The 26,877-nt window shown below is 46.8% G+C and overlaps 1 protein-coding gene across 6 annotated transcripts; it reads left to right on the forward strand.

Moving 5' to 3' along the window:
- zhx2a (zinc fingers and homeoboxes 2a) lies at positions 1–26,857 on the forward strand. 6 transcript variants are annotated; one of them, XR_012925320.1, is made up of 14 exons: positions 2–439; positions 15,355–15,832; positions 16,458–17,135; positions 17,839–18,051; positions 18,584–18,862; positions 19,066–19,290; positions 19,388–19,472; positions 19,642–19,827; positions 20,376–20,824; positions 22,540–22,792; positions 22,877–23,033; positions 23,322–23,441; positions 24,683–24,770; positions 25,410–26,857. XR_012925320.1 is itself a non-coding variant. In XM_076012892.1 (14 exons), the coding sequence occupies exons 3-13, from the start codon at positions 15,734–15,736 to the stop codon at positions 23,437–23,439; spliced, it is 2,742 nt and encodes a 913-aa protein (XP_075869007.1). In that variant the 5' UTR covers positions 2–217; positions 345–439; positions 15,355–15,733; the 3' UTR covers positions 23,440–23,441; positions 25,410–26,857. The 6 variants fall into 6 exon arrangements, 5 of the variants coding, with proteins under 5 accessions (XP_075869010.1, XP_075869007.1, XP_075869006.1 ...); XM_076012892.1 differs by lacking the exon at positions 24,683–24,770 and having other exon boundaries at positions 2–217; positions 345–439; XM_076012891.1 differs by lacking the exon at positions 24,683–24,770.
- The last annotated feature ends 20 nt before the right edge of the window (positions 26,858–26,877 follow it).

The following is a 26,877-nucleotide window of genomic DNA, read 5'->3' on the forward strand; positions in this document are numbered from 1 at the left end:
GAGGTCCAAGCAGATGGGCAGGCAGGAAGCAGGATAGGCACCGGTTGACAGCGGCAAGACGCACTTCATTCATTTTTACACACGCAGGCATGCTCCGTGGAGTCACCGGCAGACATCCGGGCGCCTGTCCAGACTCCGTTCACTTTGCTCGGCCCGCCTCGGAACTTTTCCCGGTCACAACATCATGAACCCGCCATGGACGGACACCGGCGCTCCGGTACGGCATGCAAATACGTACTCTGACGTCGGCGATCATGTGGCTTTTGGCGTAGATCCTCCTTGTGATCGTCAGATTTTTCTTTCCTGTCGCCTGTTGTCTGCGCGGCTATTGGACCTCCGCGAAGAGTGTTTGAGACGGACTCGGGCTCTCTCCCACGGACGGTAGTCGCCGTTGGGTCGCACCGCACCAGCCGAGCATCGTGCCAGAAACGGCGGGCAGGTAAGAAACGGATAAAGTCCGGCTCTGTTTTTCCTGGCGGATCACCACCGCGACCCCCCCACCCCCCATCCCCACCACCGCCGCCACACACCACCTCACCATCATACCAAAGTCTCCTCACCTCTCCTCAACTCTAAACTACGTGTAGTTTTTTTTTTTTCACTCTCGCTTCGTCCTGCCTTTAGCGAGGCTCCCGAATAGCCGCACTCCGGAAACCCACTAAATATTTTAACTTGTCTGGCCGCATGAACTTTGCCTGCCCCTGCCCGTCTACGACACCTGCGTGCTCGTTTAAATGCCTCCGCCAAGTTGCTGGTAGGATGTTTTGTGTCCGCCGCGACACATCGCGACTTTAGCGGCGAAACGCGGCGACCGTGGCGGGCGACGGCGGAGCGGGGGCTGGAAAACGCCGTGTCTACTTTTCCCTCCTCCCCTTGTCGACATAACCAGCAAAACATGGCCGTCCTTTGCCGACATGTTGTTACGTCGACGGCGAGAGGGGGAACATTTGGGGTGGGGGGGGGGAGTGGAAGAGCGAGCGCTTTCCTGCGCCCCCCTGTCACATCTCGAACCCGGCTCGGTGACGGTGTCGACGGCGGCGGACTCCCTCGGCCCCGGCCGACCGGTGCGGCGCTCATAACGGGCACCTCCGCTGTCGGGAGTGCAACTTTGGGAGTCCGACGTTGTTTATGCACTTCGATTTTGCGCGACTCAGATGTAGGCGTAACCCCCCCCGTGACGCCTCCTCCCATCTGTAACCGCGGCTGTGACTGCATGCAAAGCGGGCAGGCTGGCTGGCAGACTCGGCGCTGTGAGCGCTGCAGCTGCTCTTCTCTTCCCCCCCCCCCCCCCCAGTCCTAAGGTTGCGGTGAAAGCAGAGGGGAGGGAGGGAGGGGAAAAAAAAAATAAAGTCAGGCGTGGTTGTCCTTGTTTACAGTTTTGGTGATGAACCCGTTCGCCCCGAACCAGACTCAGCCCCTTCAGACGCCACGCCGATTTCTGCTGGGCAAACAATTTTTAAAGGGTGTTACACTTGGTTGTTGTGTTACGACATCAATGTTTGTTGCCGCCGCCACATGTGGCACCGCTCCGCCGAGCACGGATACGTGAGGTCACTGTCAGAATGTGTAAACACAAACAGATCGTGTGGATCAAACGCGGCACAGGCCATAATTATGTGTACATGTGGTTGGAACCTTCGCTGTCAGAGCTTCCAAGGGAACGATGCCGATGCCCCCCCCCCCTAGTGTGGGGATACTGTATGTGGCCACATGTTTTTATCCTGTCCGTTTACCAGTATGTTTGAAGTCGCACACCTTTTTATTTCAGCCTGAGATAATATCTTGATGTTTGCTCTGCGCACCTGAGGTAGACCTTGATTTGAAGTTAGATGTGGTATGTGATGTCAGAGCGTCGAGCAGATAACTGCAGTACAGTAAAGAGGTGCATTGATTGTAGTACTGCTTAATTGTGTGGTTTACATATTAAGGTAATGGTTGAAATGGTTTTGGTGTAAGGCGTTCATAAACAACTACGGTACAAGGTGGTGATGTTGTACGGCAGTTCATCTTGGCCAAACTACAGCCAATAGCTGGCTAGCCTGAAAGAAAGAAACAAAGAAAGACAGAAAGGGATGATCTATATGAACTCGGACTCAACCTGGACATATGCTGTACCTACAATGGCATCCAGAGGAGTAAGGGGCATAGACGGCAGTAAAAAAAAAAAAAAAATCAAAGAGGAAAAAATGCAGTAAAAGAATGGAGCCCAGAGAATTCAAGGGCATTATACATTTCCTGGTTATGTTGTATGGTAAACAGTCCCAGATGCACTTTTACTGTTTCAGTGAACCCGTTTGCTATTGCGTAGCACCATGAAGGCCTCTACAACAAATCTACTCACTCAGCCCCTCAAGCGTTTAGAATATAGGAAAAGGTGTCCAAGGGTCATCACCTCTATTATGTTCTCAAAGCGCATTTTGCACATGAGATGACAATCCCTTTACACGAGCACAACCCGGTATGTTGTATTTTTTTTTCTCCTGATATTCGCAAAGATGTAAGCGGTTTTGATCACAGTTGAAGTAGTTAACCCCCCACACACACACACAGACACACACACACACACACACACACGCACACACACGCACGCACGCACACACACGTACACACCAGCGATTCCTCTGGGTATATGCTCAGCTTTTTCTCAGGAAACCACGCACTCTTGCTCTTTCCATGTGAACAAAATTTGGCTTGTGTTTGTTCTCCTCACGGGTCCCACTTGTGATGTGTCAAATCACAGATAAAGTTACGTAATCCGGAATGACAACCGGCTCACTTTCATGGATCGTGGGACCATCAAAAGGCTCCCAGTGATCAAAGCGAACAGCCACGTTGCAAGCGACACTCCGGTAGCTGCTTTGCTTATCGCGCAGTTGACAACAAAGCGAATGCGGCAAGTAACGTGAGTTAATACATGTGGAAAAACAATTATGAATGCAATCGCTGCGAGTTGACTGAATGAATTACGCATTATTTTTTTTTGCATCTTTTTTCCCCCCAAAGACTTCCAAATTAACGCCCCGTATATCGTGACGTTTGATTGTCGGCGTGACAGATGCAAGGTTAGTTCGTATTAAAATATATTTTGGGGAGGATTGTTATTCTGGGTATTACTGAAGAGATTATAGAAATGCACAGATGTCACCAGCACCATTTCCTTGCTTGCTGCCATGCAGTCTGGTGGACCCGCGACGGAACGTCTCGGCCGAGAGGGATTTTCCGTGCAGTCCAAAACCATTTCAATTTATTTACAGGCAGTCATTTGTCCAAATAGGTGTATTAATGTTGCTTGCTTTTCCAGTGTTGCGGCATCATTCTAACCCAGTCTGTTGTGATAGGTGAACATTTGCTTAGTGCAGTCTGATAGTGGGAAATGAGCTTGCTTCATCGCGTCCGTTTTACACAGCAGCGCTTCTGGTAAAGAAAAATATCACTCATGTAAATCATGTGTGATGTTGCAGAGCTACAGATGTTGATTTTTTTTTTTTTTTTTTCTTTTTCTGATGTCCGTGGCTGTCATGCCGGCAAGTGGCTACTGAAACTGACGGTCTTGACTGTCTAATGTTAATGGGACGTGGTTTATATTTGATCATTTCAGGCGGCGGGTAGTCGTGTTTTCATGCTGTGTTCCCTGCGAATGCTGCGTGGATGTTGAGTGTTTTTGTTTTTGCTGTACATGAGAGGGTATTGCCATTGGGCAACCGGTCCGCGTTCACACCGCACTGTGAAACAATTCAACAAGACGGAAAGATGTTTAGATAAGTGATAATTAACGCGTCTACGTATCAGCGGAACATCTGCGTCGACCGATATTATCCTCGTTAACCGCCACCCGTCTGGCGGTGTTGATTTGTAGGTTTTCAGACAATCAGTCAGCCTGAAAACGTTCCTCCGGGGCATGTAGCTGTGCGGCAGGACAACAGCTTCTTTCTTCTTTTTTTTTTTAGCTTTCTTGTTCAATTTAAAATGACCATTCAAAGAGAATGTTATGAACGACTGGGGTCTGTGTCCTTCGCGGGTGGCCACAGCGAATCGCGTGTCTCCATCTAACCCGATGCTGCATCCTCTCCTCTCGCACGGACAAACTTTATGTCCTCCTTCACCACATCCATAAATCACCTCGTCTACTCCTCCAGGCCCCCTTTCTGACAAATGACTGAGGTTAAGGGAGCAAATAGATTACTGCGATAGCACAAAACCAAATAATTTTCTTTTTTTTAAATGGAGCGAACACTTGGCCCTGGCTGTCAGCCAAATTGTAATCTTAAACACAGATTTTCACAACCAATGAGTCCTTGCATGTAGATGAGATAAAAGCCTTTTGTAAGAGCTTATCCATTTTTTTTTAAAGCACAGCAAGTGGGTGCCACATGCAGTGCAACCTGCCACTGAGCCATCTCTCTTTTTTTTCTCTTTTTTTTTTTTTTTTCCTCTATAATACCAGCAGGCTGGAGCCGAGTGAAAGCTGCCCCTGTTTCACCTCGGGTCAGATCCTGCAATCATAACTCAGCCCTTTACTGTAATAGGATGAGAGGAATAGCTGAGGAAGCGTCCTCAGATAAACTTTGCCACCACATTTAAGTATGCCAGTGAGTGACTGCTGAGCCAAGCGTACCTCCTCGCTCAGTGACTGCTTGATGCTGGGATCTGGCGGAGCTCCTCCTCTCAGACTGATGCTTTTTTTCACGTGTGTTGTTGTTTTTGCCCAAATGTATTTTTCTGATGCTATAAGATTGCATATAAAGGATTTGTATCACGGCTTTGTGAATTAAATATTAATACATTGGCTTGCGATAAGTCAGGATTTCTTTCAGGAAAGTGCTGTTTCTGTCTTTCTCACTGCTGAACAGCACTATTGCATTCTTTTCTTCTTGCACTCTCATTGTTTTATTTCAAATCAGTTTTTAACTCAAAGACGTCCCTCCTTTTCTCTAATGCCTTGCCCGCATGTCATAAAGTAGCGGCAATTCAGGCACACCCATGAATATTGAATTGCTATTTAAATGACAGTTTATATGCACTCTGTCATGCGCATCATGCGGGAATTGAGTAGCTACGCATGTTTTTCAGTTTTTAACCCTTAATTCACATCATGAACTTAAACAGTTCTTTCATGTTCCTATTTTACAAAGGATTCATTCTTCAACAAATACCAAGTGGTACTTTTTCATCATATCCAAACACACTAGTTTCTCAACTACTTTCAGCTTGGTTTTTACGAAGACAGAAAATCAATGTGTTTTTTTTTTTTTTTCGGAGCTTCAAGCTTTCTCACGTTCTTCGCCATGACTCTGATTTACGGTGCGGCTGCCTGAGTTGTTGTGGTTTTCAACAAAAAATATTTTCCGAAAAACCATAAGGCACGTCCAGCATTTCCGGACCGCAGAGCAGCCTTCCACATTGAATCCCCAGCCATGCCATGACCGCCCATCTTTTCGATCCAACGCCGGAGTGAGTCATCGCTAATTAGCGGACGGAGGTTGTTGTCGTCACTGCCTGTTGTGCTCAGCTTGGCTCTGTGATGACATCACCAACTCGCTGTTGCTCTGATGGGGGGTATTTTTCCCGCCCTGTTCCGGTCCTCCGCGCTGTACCTCCTCCGCCGCCGCCGCCCCTTCCTCAGACGTGTTGTTAGGTGACTAAGGCAACTGTAGAGATGAGCTCATCACCTGTAGGCGGGGCTGAGCAAAGGATTGTTGTTTTTGATGGAAGATTACTGTAGAGAGGCAGCCAAAGAGTTGCAGGGGGAAGAGGAGGAGAGGCTGCCTGAAATCAACAATGCATGAGAGTACGCGGGACGCCTAAGAACAGACAGTGATGCATAGGAAGAAGGAAACTGAGGAGGAGGGAAGTGATGGAAACTTAGCAACAAAAAAAAAAACTATCTCAACCTTTAAAGTCATGTCCACACATATGTGGGTTGTATTTTTTTCCTTAAAAAAAACACTTTATTTTTGGCCTCCAGTTAAAAAAAAATGCCAGACACCGACGGACACAGTATTTTTAATTACGCTCGCCTACACGCAACCACACATGCAGCTTGTCAGGCAGTCAGTAATATTGATACCATAGACTCTATATCGGCCTGGTAGTCTTCTTCTTCTTCTACCGCTTCAAATTCGGTAGAAGGCCTGGTAGTCATGTATGGATAATTAATGGTTAGTTGTTAATTATCATTCCGTCTTTGATTGAGATAAAGTTGCGTGAACAACCGTTACACACAACAGATGATACAAGAAGCAGAAAACGTCGGAATTCCTGCCCAAAGGCTTAAAAACAGGCACTCCTTTTGAAATCTTAACTTGTAGGTAATAGAACATTACCTGTAGTTCAATTTCCAAAATGTTTTTGCACATCGATCGGATATATCTGCGTTTGCAGAAAGAGAAAAAAAAACAAAAAAAAAACGTGCCTCCTCGATGGCACGCAGCAAAGATGAACATTCGCAGGGCAGCTTTTACAGCAGCTTGCGTTCAGATATCGTCGTGCACACAATATTGGCATGTGGTGACTGAGGCAATCCCCTTTCTGGAATGTCCCACTTCACATAATGGCAATTAATGTTAATGCTACCGCCTCAGCGCTTTGCGTTGCACACTGACAAAATGAAATCAGCCAGGCATAATGACCACCGCAAGTGTCAGAGACTTTGTGTCGTCCCGCGTGCAGTTAAACAGTGGGTGTGTTTTTGTGTGGGTGTGCGTGTCATGAGGGGCATTTGTGCTTGTTAATGAGCTCAGCTCTTCTCAGGGTCAGAGTTTTTCCTCCCCAGATTGAAGTTTGGAAAAGAGACCGGAGGTAAATGGAGGCGCAGCAGAGACCTAAAAGGCGCTCTGCAGTGCACCACGTCAGCCGCTCGCACGCACGCACACACGCACGCACGCGCGGACCCACACACACACTTGCACGCTCACACACACACACACACACGCACACACACTCACAGGCACGCACAGGCAGCCCCTGCCTGCCAGCAGGAGACCAATGAGGAGAGGCCAAAAACAAATGGTTCACAAACCACACCCACTGCAGGGACGGCTCACATCGACAGTTGGGAGTTGGGCTGCGCAGGAGCACTGGATCGCGTGACGCTTTTTTTTTTTCTTTTCTTTTTTCAAAGGAAGAAAAACATTTTTGCCAAAGTTTAATATACTTTAAATTTGAACTCTGCCAGACAATTATTCTTCATACACGTTTGAGACGTGCTGCCGAAAACCCTCCTTGTAATAATAGAAACTAGACCGTAATCCCCACTCACTGGCCTCTTTGTTAGGTACACCTTGCCAGTACTTGGTACCAAACAGTGGCCGGTGAGTGTGTACACTGCTTCAAGGCTGCCGGTGTTGCGCATTCAGAGACCCCATCCCGTAGACCTTTGGCTGTAACCAGTGGGTGTTTGTCTGTTGTTGTCTGGCTATGGTCTCCAACCAGTCTGCCCACTCTGACCTTTGACCCCTGGCATCAACAGGACATTTTCCTCCACACTCAGTCGAGCTCGCTGGATATTTTTCTCGTTTTTTGGTGCCATCCTCTGTAAACCCAACAGATGGTTGTGCCCCAAGAAAATGCCAGCAGATGATCACTTTGTGAAACAACAACAAGCGCACGCGCAAAGTCGCTTCAACTTTGTTATTCCGATGCTCGCTTTGAATTTCAGCGAGTCTTCTTCGCCACGCCGAGGTCACGTGTGGTGGTTGTTCAAAGCACAAAGCGGTTTCAGGCTCTTGCTTTTTGGTGCTTTGTTGTGTTTTTTGTGTTTTCTCAGCAGACTTGTGCAAACACATCTATGATCTATTGGACATTGGATTATGTATGAGAGTATGTTTTTGATGTCTTGATGTGTTGTGGTTGTTTTAATTCCACATGTGGTGCACCTTAAGGGAGTCTCTTTAAAGTCTGTTTCATCAATGTACAATGAAACGATAATAATCTCGTCTGATCTAAATGCATTGAATTGCTTCCAAGAGATTGGCTGATTTGTGTTAACTAGCAGGTGGCCTTGTGAGTGTTTATGACCAAGTGTTACAGTTAGGGATGCAAATGATCAATTAGTTCATTCATCGGTAGTTGATTGACCTTCTCGATCGATTAACAATTAATTGATAAGCAGCGATTTTTCCCGAGAACCTAAATTTCACAATGGGAAAATGTGTAAGCAACACATTATTTAACCCTTAGATAATGTTGAGGGTCCAATGTGACCCATTTTTACTTTAGAGGACAGTAAAAACACCATAAACATTTATCCTCTGACTTTAAGTTGACTTCAACTTTTTTTTTTTAATTGTTTAAAAGTAACTTGTTCGAGGTATATTATGACCATCACAGTATCCACAGGTGAATTGCTCTCTCCTGCCACTACACTGTTATAATGATATTAACTACCCGTGTGAAAAATGTTCAATTAATTGTGACTAATTGAATTTAATCGATTTCATTCTTAATCGACAATTAATCGATGTTAACATCTCTCGTTACAATACGTACAACACAACTGGAGGATCTATTTCACCCCCACCTCGACCACATCCTGAATTGACTGATGACCTACAGCGGCTGTGTGGTTCTAGTTTGGCAAAACCCCTCCTCCGCATAACTTTTCACCCTTGTCTTCCTTCACGCCCACATACTGGCTCATCATATCATCATCATTCTAGAAATCATTTTTCCAGTTTGTTAGCGAGGTACAAAAAACAAACTGAAGTCAGACAATTGTGATGTTTATATATATATATACATATATATATATATATATATATATATGTATATATATATATATATATATATATATATATATATATATATATATATATATATGTGTGTATATATATATATATATATATATATATATATATATATATATATATACATAAATAAATAAATAAAATCTGAACACTGAGTAGTTTGCTCCACACCATATAGAGCAACTGCTGTGGCGAGTGCTGCACTGCAGCAGTCGTTGTCGGATCCCTGGGAGGCCTTGATGAGTTCAGACATTGAGACGATACAGTTCAGTTCTTCTACTGTAGTCTTCACTGCGCACCAGAAACTCTATTAGAAAAGTGGTGTTTCTCCTAAAACCAAAAAAAAAATGTTAACTATATCCAAACTGACATGGCATGTGATTTTGTAGCTGATAGTCTGCGATTGTCAAAATATAGATTAGGATTTACAGAAGCTAAAAAAAAAAAAAACACGATTATATTTAGATCAGAAACAAAGTTTCATCCCTCTGTGTTTTTCTAGCAAGCAATCTAATAACGCAGTAGCGCAGAGGAAGTCAACTTGAGCCGGGCGAAAAGAACTCTGCTGCCGTCGTGACTGATTGAACTCCGCCAGGTTCCCTCGCTCATTGATGTAGGCGCGCTCGCACGCACGCGCTCTCTGTTGGTTACCGCGTCGCCATGGTAACAACCGTCAGCCAGAGAGCGCGACACTCGGATATTTTTATAGCTTGCCCTTTGTGCGTGACGGTGCGCCGGTGTGTGTTCAGCGAGGAGACGGGTCTCGCGGTGGGAGACCCGCGCCTCGGCTCGATGTCGGGCCAACCAGAATAGATGGTTGAGCCTCGCTCTCGATGGAGCGCGGCTCAGTGCTGCGCGTCCGACGGCATTTCGCTCACGCTGAATGTAGGCCACTGCGTCTCCTGCAATCCGACGCGCCGAGCAAGGTCACAGCGGCGCTCTTGCTTTCTGCGACCTCCACGTGGAAGTTCTGCAGCTTTGTCACGACGGATGTTTTTTTCCCAAAAAAAAACTCCCACCTCAAGTTTGTTGAATAGATGTCGGGGGAAGAATGAATTATTAGCGACACGCGGGCAATTTAAAGAATTGACCAAATAGCGCATTTCTTAAAATGCAATGATCTTTTCAAGGTATTTCAAGGTGCTTTATTTTGTTCAGTTTGTTTGCAGAGTGAAAGGTCAAAGGTCATATCTTCACCAACTTACTTCGCTGTGCAGGTGTGGTTGCGTGGCCACACAGTGGTGCAGCGGTTAGCGCTGTCGCCCCGCGGCAAGCAAGAAGGTCGTGGGTTTGATTGCGGACCTTTCTGTGAGGACTTTGCATGTCCTCCCTGTGCCTGCTGGGTTCTCCCTGGATTCTCCAGCTTCCTCCCACAGTCCAAAAACACGCATGTGAGGTGAACTGGGAACTCTAAATTGTCCATCGGTGTGAGTGCGAGTCTTTGTTTGTCTCTTTGTGGCCTTGTGATGAACTGGCTACTTGTCCAGGGTGTCACCCTAACCCTAACCCTATGACAGCTGGGATTGGCTCCAGCAGACCCCTGTCACCCTTAGGGCAGGTAGAAGCGGGTGTTAACAATGTATGGATGTATAACAGCATCATTTTTGCTATTGTTGGACGTGCCCTTGATTCATTTAGAGTTGGCTGGACCAAAAGAATTTACCATTAAACATCTTTGAGGTTGCCTACATTGTCGTAGGGTTCTGTCCCTCCAACCGCTCCGTCCTGACCAGGCCAGAACAGTCCAGCTGGGCGGTGCCCTGGGGGGGAAAGTCGCCTCCCACTCACCATTTACATTCTGATTGGCTGAGCGGCGCTCAAGTGATTGGTCTCGCCCACTCTCTGCCACCACTTGGAGAGTGCAGCACTCCACAGCTGCGGCGCTCATTATCAAGGTAAATATGAAGACGAGGACGAAGGGCCGCAGCCAGGAATCATTCAGGAACCCAGGCGTCCCTACACTCATTCACGTGTCCCATTTACTTTTGGATGAACTGTGGCGATAGACATACAGAGAGGGGAGCCTTCTTTTGCAAAGTTTGTCTCTTCTTAATGACTAGTGCGCATCCTCTTCTATTAGAGCTCCACAGTTCTTCGTTGCTCTGATAGTGAAAATAATCTATTGTGAATCAGGTTTTTTTCACCCTCAGCAATTGACAAAATTCACGAAAAGACATTTGATAAGATTCCTATTTATTTATGTTTTGGTTTATTTGTTTTTTTCCGCTTGGTAAATTTTTTTTAAAATAATTACATTATTAAGCATTCCATCTAATTGTGCCCACAAAAAGTAGGGTCGTTCTGTTGCTATGCAGAGCAGACGAGGCACTCAAACAGTGCAGCGCTGCTCTGCTCCAGGGGAGCCGTGTGATGAGATTTAAATTAATTCTGCGATGGTCCGAAAAACTCTGCCTCCACCTCCCCTGCCGGGACACGGCGTATAAATGGCGGCGGCGCCTCTCGTCTCCCACACAATGCCGACACTCATTGTCCTCCCTGCTGCAGCAGCAGCAGCAGCAGCAGCAGCTGCTGACTTACTTGTGGAACAAGCGGTCGGTAGGGAGAACCAGCACCATAAACCATCAGGTTGGGGAACAGCGTCGCCGGCAAGATCGCATGCGCAACAATTTTGATGCCAGTGTTGCAACGTCTCCTGGTTTCTGCACTGCCCTCCCTTTGCAATTTTAAGCCTATTTCGTCAGAACTCTAGTTTAACCAGCCCGTTCATACTTCAGCCGCGGCTTGAAGTGCGGGCACCATAGTGGCTGCTGTTCATAGCTTTTTTTTTTTTTTCTTCCTGTAATGACCAGCACAGCTGCAAACTCGTGAAGTCTGTTGGCTGCGTTTCCACAGTCACTTCTGATTCCCCCACCAGAACGGCCGTGGCATGGTGTTTCAAAAAAATGTAAAAAATGTTAACATTTAAAAACCGTTTTGGCCCCATAGTCCTTTTGTTGTTGTTGTTGTTGTTGAGTTGCACAATTGGTGCAAATTTATGTGGTTTTTCACATGTCTATACACCAGAAAGCTAGATGGCAGAATTGTAAGCTTCTCATCCTCCAATTAATTATTTCAAAATAAAATAGTCTGAAAACACTCTAAAACAGGAAAATGCTTTGTCTGAGTCAGAGAAAGTACTGACTGATAAATAATAATGTGTGGCAGCCACAAGAGCACCCAGAATTTTTCTTTATGCTGAATTCTTATTTCAGGTCAGATACTAGTTTTAAGTTAACCTGACAAATAAACGGCTGTGTGTTCCTGCCATTTTTTTTACCTTAAAAAAACTGAGCTCAATGCGGCTCTTTAAAACTTAAACTTTAAAACTCCTGTGCGACGAGTCGACTTTTTCCCTGCTACACTTTGTTATTACCTCGGTGATGTGCAGAAACGGAAGATGATGAGCCCCGTGGGCTGCTGTGACTCATTAGATAAGTGTCACTTTCTCCCTGTTGCCATTCGACGGCTGCCCTTCCGCCACTTTCGTCGCCGTTGCATCAGATCATCTGTCTGGCGTCACACCGTTTCGACTCCGGCTGCGTCGCTCTGGGCTGGTATCTCTCCAACGTGATGCCAGCGTGTGTCCCCAAAGTCATCACCGGCGTGGCTGATGAATTTTGTTGCCCGGAAGCGCCGAAAGTCGCTGAAAAGATGGCTCCGCTGATGCAACGTGCCAATCCGACAGACAGCCATACAGCGGGCGGGTACTGACTGACTGGGTGACTGACTGACTGGCTGGCTGGCTGGCACGGGAATGTCTGGCTCACAATTCATGCAAGTTTAATGAGCATTCAGGCAGTAGGGAGTTTCAGCTCTCAGCTCTCAGTCTGCAATGAGAAGGTTAGATGCTCTAACCAACCCGTTGTTGACTGTTGAACTCTGGTTAGCCAGACCGGCCAAGCTCAGTTTTTGGTGGGGTGATTTTGCACAGGGACTAAAGTTCAAGGTCACATTGCTGAGTTCAAGGAGTGATTCTTCACTCCTGCACTGTTGGTGCGAAAGGGATGAGTTTCGGTACCACTGTGTCCTTGGTCCAAAGTCTTCTGGCTTTATCTTTTTTCTTTCTTTTTTTTTTCTCTTGGGGTGTTTCTGTGCCTGATAAAGTTGCCGCAAAAAACCCTGCAGCGTCTCAGTCCGCAGAGCCGCTTGTGCTCAGACTGCGTCATATAACGTTCCGTCTTCTGAGTCAGCCTCCGCTCATAGTCTGTCATGTTGTCAACTCTTTTCCACCGATGACTCAATGGGAACGTATTTAATATGCAAACCAGAGTGCGGTGTCGCCCGAGCGCCTCCCAGCTACTTTCCACGAGTCCCGCCGCATTTTAAAGCCCCCATAGCCGGCCGTGTTTACAGATCACAAATATAGACGCCGCGTAAATGGAACTGCTCATCTGCTCTCCCTCTGCTCGTGTGGGTTCAACAAAACCAGTGGGAGGCGACGCAGTCCAGCTCCAGCTTGGCGCATTACAGCCTCCCGTCCTGTTAAGTCGGAATTTTTAGTGCCCAAGAAATCGGTCCAGGCTGCGCTGGCAGCCAGGCAGCAGAAGTTCTGCTCCTCGTGGAAAGTGGCACTTAAGACGCAGCTGACAGATGCTGCTTCCAGCTTTCTGGCCAGATGTCGGGACCACACCGCTCCACTCCAGGCAAACCCTGGGAAAGCTGCCTTCACCCCAAACGCCCTGTTGAGAAGGAGTTCTCCAAACCCCCTCCGCCAGTGACCTTTGTGTCCTGCCTTCAAAGTGGGGAGATTACCAGAGCAGAAAAAAAACCCACATCCTGCAGGAGAGAAGAGGATCCTCTCAGGGCTGGCGGAAACCGCGGCCGCATTCCCCTCCATATAGCCTCCGCCGGTGACATAGGAGCTAATGCACTCGCGGTGCTACGTCCGCGGTCGCCATGGCAACAGCATGGTAATGAAGCCTGCATCCTAATGACGCCTCGGCGGGCTGTTTCGAGGAGTTGAGACATCTTGGGACAATGAGTCGACGGGCGGATGACACCCTCCGAGCCCTGGCCGCGTGACGGTGGCACCGAGGCCTGAATTGAGTACGAGCTCGGTCACGAAAGACGCCAAGATCCCGCAGCATTCTGGCCCCACGTTTTCTTCCATTTTTTGATCTTTTTTTTTTTCTTTTTTTTTTTGCTTCAGTGGAGTTAAATCTGTTACCGCTGTTCTTGACAATCTATCGTTTCTTGTTTTGCGGCCATGCGACACAGACATTAACGGACTCTGCGCTCAGGTGGCGCCGTGAGTCGTCGTTGTGCGGCAGTGGGAAAGAATCACTGCAGCATCGCCTCTTTTTATTTTTTATTTTTACTCCCCCATACGAGCGTGAGGCTTCCGCGTAAGGCTTCCCGAATATTAATAGACCCTGAGTCAGATAAGTTTCTCCCTTTATCTCAACTCATTATAATATCACCCCGGGAAAGTTTCCTCTGCTTTGTGCTTCATCTGATTCGCCGTAACTCCGTCTCTCACAAAGGTGCCGTCGTCCCTCAGAACTGTAAATGAAGCCGCTTTGCCTCCCTTTGGCCGTCTCTCCGCAGCTGCCTTGTGTCTGCTTCCTCCTGCCCATTAACGCTGCGCGGCCCATGATTTATGATGAGTCAATACTTCTCAGGTCTGACTGACAGCTGCAGACGTGCCTCTGCATATATTTGCATGCCGGCTGTGTCAAACCACCGACAAAAAGAAAAAGGTGAAGTTGGCACTTAACGTTAAGCGTTGCCGGACCTGCGGAGGCGCCAATGAGCTGTTTTGTCTCGGCTCACCTGAGCTGATGACAAATTGTAATAAAGTCAGGTGTGTGCGGCGGACCAGGGCACGGCTTCATCGCCGCCCTTGTTTTTCTCAGACCGCATTCCAACTTCGTGCATTGGCAGGTTTCCGTTTCTCGAACTGGTCCCTATTAATGTTGGACTGTAAGGAAAGAGAGGGATGACTCCAACGGTTGCTACATCAGTGCAGAGGAGTGTGTGGATGATGTGTGGGATTGTGACGTGAGCGGCTTCAGCGAAACTGAATCATCCAGAGTTGATGATGGCCAACGCTACGCACTCTTAACTACAGCGTTTCATTTGCCAGTGATGCCGCGGTGACGAGCACTGACCTGAAGAGATGGAGGGAGGTGTTGTTTTAATCTCTCATCCATTTCTTCATGTGATTTGTGAAAAACAAAAACATGTTTTGTACAGGTTCTGCGTCCATTAGCAGTGACTCCCCTCTCTCTTTCTTTATTCAATCTTTTTTAGAGCAACTGGTTGACTGGTTGATTTAATCCTTTTTGAATGCGAGTATATCCAGTTCAACTACTGCACATATTAGATGTGCAATTTCTCCACACAGAAGCAATTTCCTTGTAAAAGGAAATTAGAAGATTCAAATCTGTAATTTTCCGACCAATTATCAGACTGTGAATTTTCCTGCTGACTCTTGAGTGCAGATCCTGCTGAGTTCTGGGACATAAATGCATTAAAGAGCAGGAGTACGTGAAATAATAATTGTTAGAAAAACACCTGGGACCGAACCAAGCTTAAATAACTGAGCAGTGTTTGGGGAAATTTTCCACTTTGTTAATCGTCTTTTCTTCTTCCCCCGCTTTGTCACCAGGTAGCTTCCTGTCATGCAGCTGCAGGAGGTCAGCCAGCACTGCAGCTGACACCGTCAGCGAGCCCAGCCTCCACTACTCCACAGCGATCCCCCTCTCTGGCACACGCTCACCTTGCACTGCCCTCCAGCCACTAATCACACCCCGGGGGGAAAAGGCTGCTCTCCGGAATCTTAGCCGCTCGTCCCGCACTCGCTGCCTCCCCCACAGCCGACACAGGGGCCCGCTCGCATCCGGGTCCGGAGCCCCCGACAGCCCCGAAGCTCGGCCCGCCACTCTCGCAGTGCGTCTCGGCCTCGTTCACATCACCACTGGCGAAACACAGGCGCCGAGCGAGGGCAGCGGTCCATCCAGAAGAAAGCAGGATCTCCCGTCGGCGCCATGTCGAGTCGACGCAAGGCCTCCACCCCGTGCATGATCCGACAAGACCAGACCATGGTGGAGCTGGACGACGAGACAGAGGACTGTCACAGCATGGAGGTACAAGCACGTTGCAGAAGCCAGTAATGTAATAACTGGCCAGTAAGGTAATAACTGGCCAATAACGTAATAAAAGTCCTGAACTGATACCGTAATAGCAGTTGGCCAATAATGTAATAACTTATTACGTCATTGGCTGGTTATAACGTCAGTGGCCTGCTTGAAAAAAAAAATCTTTGCAAATGTAATAACTGAGCCAACAATGTAATATTATCACTTGATTTAAGTTTTATTTATTGGATATAACTGGAATAAAATGCTCTCTCTCTATCTATCTATCTCTCTCTCTCTCTCTCTCTGTGTCTGTATGACATGTAACTCGCTTACGTTATTGGCCAGTTATTACATTGTTGTTTTGTACATAGTTTGTTTTTATTTTTTAGCTTTTAGCAAAAGTCCAGAATCTCACTGTCGAGGTAAATTATTCCCTGACCATACTGTTTCACTTCATGCCATTTTACTATTTATTTCACTGGACGCCTATTGTTTTCAAAAGTTTGAATTCAAAAATCTTGAAAATGATGCAATTATTATGACTATATTTTAGTGGTTTGATGTGTAGAGTCTTGAGGATGCATTTCCATTTCATTTAAAAAAAAAAAATGGTTCTCTTTGTTTTAATCAGACATCAAACAACCATACTGAAGAGAGGCCTGTGGGAGCAGCGCTGGCAGCGGAGACGGATCCTTGCGTGGAATCGGATCCTCCCACGGCTCCAGACAAACCGGCCGCGGAGCCTCCCGATCGTCCCAAGCCTCAGCGCCGGCAGCAGGGGGGCTACGAGTGTAAATACTGCCCCTTCTCCACGCAGAACCTCAACACTTTCAAAGAGCACGTCGACGCCAATCACCCCAACGTCATCCTCAACCCGCTGTACCTGTGCGCCGTGTGCAACTTCAACACCAAGAAGTTCGACTCGCTGACGGAGCACAACGAGCGGTGCCACCCGGGCGAGAGCAACTTCAAGTTCAAGCGCATCAAAATGAACAACCAGACAATCCTGGAGCAGACCATCGAGGGGTTCGGCAGCAGCGCCGTCATCTACAACACGTCCAGCGCCGTGTCGGCCAAAGTGGACGAGCTGGCCAAGGCGGCCGCGGTCAAAGTGGCCAAACCCAGAATGCCGCTGGAGAGCAAACGGACAGAGTTCCAGTTGGGCAAACTGACCCAGGACCTGAGCAAGAAACCCATCACCGCGCTCAACGTGAACGGGACCGTCATCATCCCCGACGCGTCTCTGCTCAAAGCGGACAGCCTTTCTCACATCATGCCTTCCCTTCAGCGGCCTGTCAACTACACGCAGGTAGGAGACGCACCGGGGGACCATGTTCAGTCTATATTCACAGAATTCTATTGGCTTTCTTTCTTGGCTGGTGTTGAAGCCAATTTAAAGGTCCAGTGTGTATAATATGGCTTGATTTATTATTTTTTTATTTGTAAAATAAACATACTGCCCATAAATACATCAATAAAAGTCTATACTCGCAGTGCAGTAAAAGTAATTTTGGTTTTCGTGCTTTTAGTTTTCGTGCTACAATGATAAAGAATAAAGTTTTTGCCTTGACTCTTCTTTGACTCTTTTTCTGTAACCAATTATAAAAGGTTTAAACACTGCTGAAGTGTTAAAAAAAAAAAAGACCCACACTGTATAAACCGTGTACAGCAGTGAGCTTCCCTTTCTAGAAGATAAACTTGTTGACAAGTACGCACAGTTTATGGTTCATCTTAAAGAAGAGTCAAGGCAAAAACTTTTTATCACTGTAGCACTGTGTTATCCTTTATTGGCTATAATTTTGTTATTTATTTATTCATTTTTTTCTGGGTTTTTTTTAAGGTCTGTGACATTACAACTTGTATGTTAATCTCAAAACGACGGTGTTCAAGTTATCCAGCGAAACATTGTGTACAAGTGTGCACTACTACACGCCTGTTGCAAATGGCTTGCGCTCCTTTCTCTAAACGTTTTTGCTAAATGTAATGCTCATGGCAAACTGCTTTTTCCCCAGGTGCCGAAGATTGCAGTGCCCCTGAACACAACCAAATACAACCCCTCGTTGGACGACAACCTGACGCTCATCTCATCCTTCAACAAGTTTCCATACCCGACGCAGGCCGAGCTCTCCTGGCTCACGGCGGCGTCAAAACATCCCGAGGAACAAATCAAAGTCTGGTTCACCACGCAGAGGCTCAAGCAAGGCATTAGCTGGTCTCCAGAGGAGGTAGCACTGGTTTTATTTTGAAAATAAGAAAAGAGAGAGAGAAAAAAATCTATATTTTAACCCCTTTAAGCATGTTTTCTTGTGTTGTACACAATATCAAAGTTTGCAAAGAAGAACCCAATAGCAGTTTCTCAATCATACATAAATCTTCATCTCATCTGGGTTTAATTAGCGGAGTTCTTTACAGTACAATCTCAGACAAAAGCACTTTTATAGAACAGTGCAAATTGTTTTCTCTATTTCTAGGTAAACTTCTGCTCCACCCTTAATTCAGACCCCCCAGTCTCCAAATGAGTGTAGTCAAATATTTTGTATGAACCCAAAACATAAGTGCGATATGTAATAAAAAAACATCTAAAAAGATCCATTACAATTCCAATGCAAATTTTAACAATAAAAATTTCAATTCATATTTGATAGATGTGAGCAAATATGCTTGATTTCAACCATTAGCTGAAGATTAAACATATATAATTAGCTCACCACACCAGACTTCTTGCATGAAAAGAAAACCCCTCTCTCTCTCTGACAGGTGGAAGAGGCCAGGAAGAAGATGTTCAACGGCACCATCACCTCCGTGCCTCAGGCCTTCACCGTCGTCGCTCCTCAGCTGAACTCCACGGCCTCCAGCAACTCGTCCGTCCCGAAAGCTGCGCAGCCGCCGCCGGCCGCCTCGGTCCTCCAGTCCCTCCCTGGTCTGTCCAAGGCTGGTCTGTCCCAGCTGCTGGGACAGACCAGCCTGGTGCTGACGCCTGTGGCCAACGGCTCCACCATCACCTGCGCGCCGCTGGCGCTCACTGTGGCCACCCAGGTGCGCACACTGGGGGGACACAAACCCACATCTGATTGTTCCCGTGAGCTGTAACAATGGTGTTGTTGCAATAATGCTTTCACTAGCTGCGTTTCCATTACGGTTTTTCGCAAAGTAAAAGAGGTATTTCAAGTACAATTGATTGATTGTGATTCGCAGAAGCTAAAGCGCGCAACATTTTTTCGATGACACTTTTTCTGCAGGTGGCCCAGTCGCTGAAACGTCCGATGGCCTCCCCCGCGGTTGCCACGGAGAGCAAGCGGCCCTCCATCATTCAAACCACGTCGGCCCCGCCTGTCGCCGCCGCCGCCGCAAAGCTGCCGTCGCCCAAAGTGCTGAGTTTCACCCTGGACCCCAACAAGACGGCCGAGCAGCTCACGGTGCTGAGGTCCAGCTACACCCAGTGCCCCTTCCCTGAGGAGGAAGAGGTAAGGAACTGAAGGAGCGGGATGATGGTATCGGCACCACAGGGGGGCGGGGTATCAGTGTCGCCACTTTTAACTTTGAAACGTGGTGTTGCGTCAGATCTACAGGCTGATCGAGACCACCGGACTGTCCAGAGGAGAGATTAAGAAGTGGTTCAGTGAGCAGCGTCTCCTCAATGTCAAAGGTGAGCGCCGTGATGAGCACCAGGCATATAAAACTAGCCATCGCCGGCTAATCGTCCTCCTTTTTAGAGTGCTTTTATTGCAATTTTTGAGGCCAAAGATCTTTTAAATAAACGTAATAATATTCAGTGTCCCGCATCAGTCTGCATTACTGCTGTGCCTCCTCCAAAGGTGCGTCCACTCCTCCGGTCCTGGTGAAGGCCGAAGTGACTCCGGCCCCCAAAGACGCCCGTGTGAAGAAGGCGGTTCCCACTCAGTTCCCCCTGCTGGAGAGGGTGAAGGGCAAATCATCGGAGCAGCTCAAGGCGCTGGAGGAAAGTTTCCAGAGGAGCAACACCCCGACGGACGCAGATATTGGTAAAAAAAAGAAAAAAAAGAAAAAAAAAAGAAAGAAACTAACAAACTTCTAACTCTAGAAAAGTGACATCAAAAGTTACCTGAACTCATTTCCTATTTTTCTCGCCCTGAAACGTCTTCAAAATGTTGACAGCTGACCTTCCGGCTGGGATCTAATGAGGCGCAAGATTGGCCCTCGGGCCTCAGTTTAACTCATCCAAAACCTTTATAACGCTCAGAGCTCCACGTAAGAGTCGGTTTTTGAAGTCTTTTAGTCGTCATCGGTTTAGCAAAGTAGCAGACTTGCCTAAATCTGCATCCATTGCCGTCCTCGTTCTCTATTTGTATTTTTGCCTCGTTCGCAGCGCGTGACTTGATTCCCTCGCACCCCGACGGAGCTGCGTGCCTGCCTCTGGTGGGCGCCTGCGTGACAGGAATAGCATAAATGCCTTTAATGAGCCCAATTTAAAAGTTCCCTACGGAGAGAATGAATTCCCAGCCCCCCCACCCCCCACCCGCACTGCCAGGTAGCTGGTGTGACCCGCTGCCCTGTGTGTGTTCGGCTGCAGACCAGCTGGCCCAGGAGACCCGGCTGTCCAAGCTGGAGGTGGACTGCTGGTTCTCGGAGCGCCGCGGCCTGAGGGACAACATGGAGAAGGCTCTGCTCACCATGGCGTCCAAGGGCGCGGAGGAGCGCCAGCAGGGGGCGCTGCTCAACGGGGCGTCACACCGAGAGCAGGAGGCCAAGGCGCAGCAGCGGTCGCCGCCGCACCCACCGGTCCTCACCTCCTCCACCACCGCCACCTCCTCCTCGTCCTCCTCCTCGTCCTCCTCGTCCTCCTCCCCTCCCGTGCTGGCGGCCTCTTCCCCTCACCCGCCCATCCTCTTCTCGTCCGCCTCGCCCCCCGTCCTCACCTGCTCCTCCTCCTCCTCCTCTTCTTCCCCGCACCCGCCCGTCCTGACGGCCTCGGCCAGCCCGGCCCCCATCAGCGGCCGCTCCCTCGCCCTGCTCAGAGAGGTGAGTGGGGGAAACGTCAGCAATACATTTGTTGTCTGTCCAGAGGTCTAGCATTAGCATTGCATCATTTTTAACAGCTTTGCGACTCTCAATACTAGAGGTTTTTTGGGTTGTTGTTTTTTTTAGGCTGCAGCACAACCAAACTAATCAGTGATCAGATACGACAGTGAATCATTGTTGGATGTTTACGCTTTTAGTAACCATTGTTGTTTTCTACATTTTTATTTCTGGACTGAAAACAGACTGAGTAGCTCAACAACTGTAATAATAATTGATTCATTTTACCATAATTTCTATCTTTAAAACACAAAAGGAACCAGCATCTTTTTCCAATGTAAGTTGTAGAAAGTGCAGATATTTGTGTACAAATTTGGGGAGTAAAGGTGAAAGTCATCAGATAAAATAAATATTCAAGTAAAGTACAGATACCTACTTCAGTTCAGTAACAAAGTATTTATTATTATTAATGATAAGAATAATAATAATGATAATAATAATAATACATTTTATTTGAAGGCGCCTTTCTGGCACTCAGGGACACCGTACAGACATCATGAATAATAATCATAAAAACACGTTTTAAAAAAACGTGTTTTTAAACAAGTTGTTTAAACAAGTAAAATCAAAATCAATCAATCAAAATTTGCAAAAGAAATAAAATGAGAGAGAAAAGGCAGTCCTGAACAGGTGGGCTTGTACTTTGTCACTTCCCCCCTCTGAATATGCAAACCACTGCAGCGTTTAATTTTGAAAAACGGTTGTTTCCAGCTGATCAACTTGACGTTAACGATCCGTGACTTTAAAGAGCAGCTTGTGATTTCCCCCTTCACTGGGACTCTGACAGGCTCTTGAAGAGACGCAGCGTGATTGACACCGCACGATTCGATTGGGTGGTAGTTTATTTTTTTATTCGATTTTAGACGTGCAATAAGACAGCTAGATCAGATGTGACAAACAAAAGAGACGGAGCGGCGGCAGCAGCAGCAGCAGCAGCAGCAGCAGCGCTGAGTCTCTCGCAGCCGCATCCCATCGGACCGCCGAGACTATAAATGGAACGTATATCCGCGTCTCTCGTTTCATCTATCGATGGCTGAGTTTGTTTCATTCTGTCATTAGGCCGTTCTCAAGGCCACTGTATATATTATGTAACCAGACTCCACAGTTTCAACTTAGGACTTCAAGAAGGACTTCAAGAATAAAAACTGCTCCCGTGTGAATTTGTCCTGTGCGTCGCTGCACTAGACAGTTTGGAAACAATTGACACGTTTATATTTAGGTTCAGTGTGTGTCTGCCAATCACATTCTTTATTCTGTATTCATTATTTAAAAAAGCGGGTATGCTAATACATATGCTAAAAGTAGCCTGCTTTAAGACCCCCGAGACCTACGTAATGGTTTGCCAATGTTTCCTGTCAAAAAGTTTAGTTTGGTCTTTTACTAAGTGGCAAGTTGTCAAAGTGTTGGACCAGATAACATTTTTACTTTACTTGGACTGTTTTTCAGCAAACTCCAATTGAATTTGTTTATCCAACAAGACATTTTGCATATTAATAAAAATCCTTAAAACAATTGTTGATTGACAAAAATGAAAAGGCCCTTTCTACAAAATTAATTATTGAATTCATTTAAGTGGCAATTCAAAGCATTTCGTGTTTCACATTCAATTGTAAAGTCAACAGGTTTTGAAGATCAAAGTGTCGTTGCCTGTTTTCCAGAAATTCTGTCAGACGCAGTGGCCCGCTCCCGAGGAGTACAGCCAGCTGGAGGCCCAGACGAGCCTCGGGCGCACCGACATCGTCCGCTGGTTCAAGGACCACCGTTCGGCGCTGAAGAGCGGCGAGAGTTTGGACTGGATGGAGAGCTTCAAAAGCAAAGACCTTGGCGAGCAGCAGAGAGGCGGGCAGGAGCAGAACGGCCGGGCCGCCGACAAACAACAGTGCGTTTCCTCGGAGGTCAAGGCTGGAAAGCGTGAGTTTTGGACCCACGGCGTTGAGTCAAAACCCAAAAGTTTTGAGAAGAGGTTTCTAATTAATTGCACTGCCGTCATTTCAGTGGAGCAGGCGAGTGGAAACGCGCCGACGACGAGAGAGCACTCGAAGGCGTCGGAGCAGGACAAAGTCCAGTGGCTGAACGAGAGATTAGCCCACAGCGTGATGGACCTGAGTCGAGCCAAGGCGGAGCAGAACAGCCCGGCCGCTGACAAAGGGAGGTGGGTGCAGAGACAGGAAACAGAGCTGGAATCCTCTATTTATATTGCCGTGTCAGATTTGTGTTATAGAAACGTAGGGGGGGGGGAGAAAAAGATCAGATGGCCGCAGCAATATCCAAGGAGTTATTTTAAGAGCTATTTTTGGTCTAAAAATACTGCAGCGTATGGCGCGCAGTGACTGTTATTTGTTGCGTCGTCGAGATTTCCCGCGCATTAATCAATGACGCGCACGCTTCCTTCAAGATAGTGAGAGGTGTTTACACGCTTGCTGTCTCATTCCCGTGACAGGTGGGTGAAGGTGACGGTGGCCGTGGGGAAGGAGAGCGAAGACGGGGCCGCGGGACAGAGGCTCGCCACCGACACCGAGGTCCTGACCGTGGAGCAAACTGGGAGGCTCACTGGCTGATGGTAGGTTTGGCCTATGGAGGGGAGCACCAGTTTGCACTGGGAGCGAAATAAGAACATTATTACAGGTGCATGACGGCTGCACAGGGTGTCTTATTACGATTATTGCGAGTAGTAGGATATTAATAGTTTACTATTACTCTTAATAGTTTGAAATAGTTTACACCATAGGTGTAAACTATTTATTTTATATTATTTATTTTTAAAAAAGCCATGCAACAGACTTGCTTTGAAATTACGTTTGAGGCTATGTCAGCAGTTGAGTAGCCTCGTCCTTGCTAGCATCCATTTCCTGTTGTACCACACACCCTGATTGATTCTATTGATGTTGCATTGATGATGCATCCACTCCGTCCACTCCGTCCACTCCATCCACTCTGTGATTTGCAAACACCAGCACGCTCGTTTGTTTTTGGACGTAGGTCTTTGAAGCTATTGTTTCAGCTTCGTAGCTATGATGCATGGCTTGGCTCCGCCCCCTTAGCCCGTTGCCCGGATTTATTGCGTGCTTCCTGCAATTTCCCTGCTGAACACAGCTTCCTGTTCTGTAGCAGGACGCTGATGGAAAGGAAGCGCAACAGACACACAGTCTGAAGCAAAGAGCTGGGAGATGCTAAAATGCTGCGTCTTAGTCAGCTTTGGTTTTCTTTTTTTTTAATAGACATACAGTAGGTGAAGCTTTAAATTGTGTAACGTCAACAAATATTCCCAAATTTAATCTCACAAGGGTTTTGCGTCACTTAAGACAAGCAGGATATGGCTGCTGCTGCTGCGGCTGCTGCTGCGGCTGCTGCTGCTGCGGCTGCGGCTGCTCTTTGTCTGCGGCTGCTCGAAATGCATGCTGGTCTATCCTCCCAGCCCTCCGTGATGCCGGACCGGAATAATTGGGGGTTGACTTTGGAGAGATGATGGTGTCCTTATCTGACTCGAGTCAGTGCACAAACAAAATGTTGAACTGTTGCTTTAAGATGCCACAGTGGCAGCCTCCAGCCAAGCAGGAAGTTATTAGTGTGTAATTACATTTAATTGGCCCTTCAAAAGGATGGCAGGATGATATTTGGTCCACACCATCATTAGCAATGAAGATGTGTAGACACACACACACACACTAACTCACTCACTCACTCACACTCCCCCTCCCCGTGTTTCACATTGTGCTACTGTCACAGCATGGCAGACTTAAAATTATAAGCAGTGTTAAATTTCTAGGTCGAGGGTATTAATCTCTTCTTCTGTTTGCAAAGATTATGTGCACACTACTATGATTGACTCAGTCGATGACCGTGGCCAGTGTTGCATTAAAAATGCAAATCTATCAAATCAACTACCAAAGTAAGACTTTTTACATATTTGAAAGCCCCAAATCCCATTTTGGTCATGTAGTAGCATGTGTCTATACTTTGTATAGTTCTTAGACTGAAATATCATGAGTAACAATAAATATTGCAATTTAAAAGAGCCACAAGTGATGAAAAACATTCATGTGCTTTCCATATGTATTCATAGTAAAATTCTAATGTGTTAATCCTCTTATGTGAAACTACAATTTATTATTGGTGCTACTAGTTTGAGGGCAAAGACGTAATAATAATCATAATAATCACCCCCTCTGCAAAAATCACTTTTTCAAAAAATTCAAATCAAAAGCTTGAAGGTTTTCAGCACTGGATGGGCGGGCGACAGGACGACCAGCGTTTCTGCATTGGAGGATTTTAAGGCAAAGTAGATTTCTGAGGCCTTTTTTCACCAAGGTTGCCACTGCCGTTTTAAAAACAGCAGCGGAGGGGGAAAAAAACCTCTTTTCAACACTCGTTAGTTGAATCCTTGGCCCTGTGAACACCCAGCCAACTATTTTCTAAAAACGCACTTTTACTAAAGCTAAAAATTAAACAACTTGAGGGGATGGTGTAAAAGTTATTTTTTTTTTTTCATTTAAAATTTTAAATGGAGTTTTGTCTAATATTTTTCCAGGTTCAGACTGCGGAATTTTGAAATCACTAGGAGACAAATGAAGATGACCAAATGTGGAAGCAGTGACTAGCTCTCTGCCTGGGACGTTGTCACAGAGTGAGGTTGAGGACTTTCAAAGTGAAGCACCGACGTGTGTGTGTGTGTGTGTGTGTGTGTGTGTGTGCGCTTCACACGCCGACATTGGGACGAGTGCCAAAGTTGGACTTGATGTTGTTCTTACTACTTGTCCGTTTTTTCTCTCCCTTTTTTTTTTTTCTAAAAAAAGATGGACTCTTGTAAATATTTTCTGTATAACAAAAAGGTTTGTACAGTTTTACTTAGAGGGAAAGTTTTGTTACATTTTCTAAAAAAAAAAAAAAAAACACACACACAAAAAAAAAGACAAAAATGACCCTCTAAAGTGAGGCTCCTAAACCTGGAATGTTTTCCTTTTTTTCGTTGTTTGCGTTAAGATCCAAGAGTACAAGAAGCTGTTATTTGCTGAAAATTAGCTCTTTCTTTTGGTTTTGTTTGTTTGTTTTTTTGTTAAACCACACTTGGGAGCCACTCACGGCGAGTGGTGTTTTGATGGCACTTGCATATAAACCCCGTGGAGGTGATGAATCATGTTACACCATCAGGAAACTCTTCATACTTCCCCCTTTCCTCCCGCCACGTCACCTTGACTCACCCAAAGAGAATCGCGCCGGTGAATGTGCAGCAGCGACGGCCAAACTAATCAGAACTGAAGGCAAACCTGGAAATAACATTGTGAGACGAATGAATGAATGAATGAACGGACGAACTGCGCCCGCCGACTTCTGCAGAACTGAAGCTCTCGCTGCGCCACGTCGGACTTTTTCCTCATTTTTCGCACATTGAAACCAATGGGGATACAGGAGAAACAGTGAAGCAGTTGCTGCTGTTGCTGCTGCTGCTGCTGCTTTATGGTGGTGGAGGTAGAAAATAAAACAACAGCATTGGGGATTTTCAAAGAGCCCCAAACTGTCACGAGCTGCTCGCACGTGTTTCATCCACCTGCTCTGTCACATCTTTACGTCCGAGTCGGAGTCGCCAAAAGGGCTGGACAGGTCTTCACACCGCTGACGCAAACAACCAACCTTCTCTCTGTGACAAGCGCTGCATCACCTGCATGTGTTACAGCAAAACAGCCGTCTTTAACTTTAAGGGGGGGGAAAGGACTTCAAGAAATATCTCAAACTGGCCTCGCATTTCAAGCTCTTGCAGTAACGGGGCGAGGTCGGCGGTTCATTTTAGGGTCGGTCTGAGTGCACAGACGTGCGGCCGAATGTCTGACGCCGCAGCCGCCGACGCTTTAGTTTCACGTTCAGACGAGATTGGCGGACACTGTACAGTTAGTTGGTTATTAAGAGGAGCCGCTTGCGTTTTCATTTTTTACCTTTTGGTCTGCTGTAACTCAATAAATACACAACTAACTGTTCAAACGCCTTGGTTGTCCTGTGTGTGT

This window comes from Nelusetta ayraudi, unplaced genomic scaffold (assembly GCF_046127955.1).
Source record: "Nelusetta ayraudi isolate G7.1 ecotype Tasmania unplaced genomic scaffold, CSIRO-AGI_Nayr_v1 ptg000136l, whole genome shotgun sequence".
NCBI lineage: Eukaryota > Metazoa > Chordata > Actinopteri > Tetraodontiformes > Monacanthidae > Nelusetta > Nelusetta ayraudi.

Coding starts and splice junctions, on each gene's coding strand:
- zhx2a (XM_076012891.1), top strand. CDS start 15,734: ATGTCGAGTCGACGCAAGGCCTCCACCCCGTGCATGATCCGACAAGAC. Junction 18,863..19,065: donor CGCTCACTGTGGCCACCCAG/GTGCGCACACTG, acceptor CTTTTTCTGCAG/GTGGCCCAGTCGCTGAAACG. Junction 19,828..20,375: donor CCCGACGGACGCAGATATTG/GTAAAAAAAAGA, acceptor GTTCGGCTGCAG/ACCAGCTGGCCCAGGAGACC.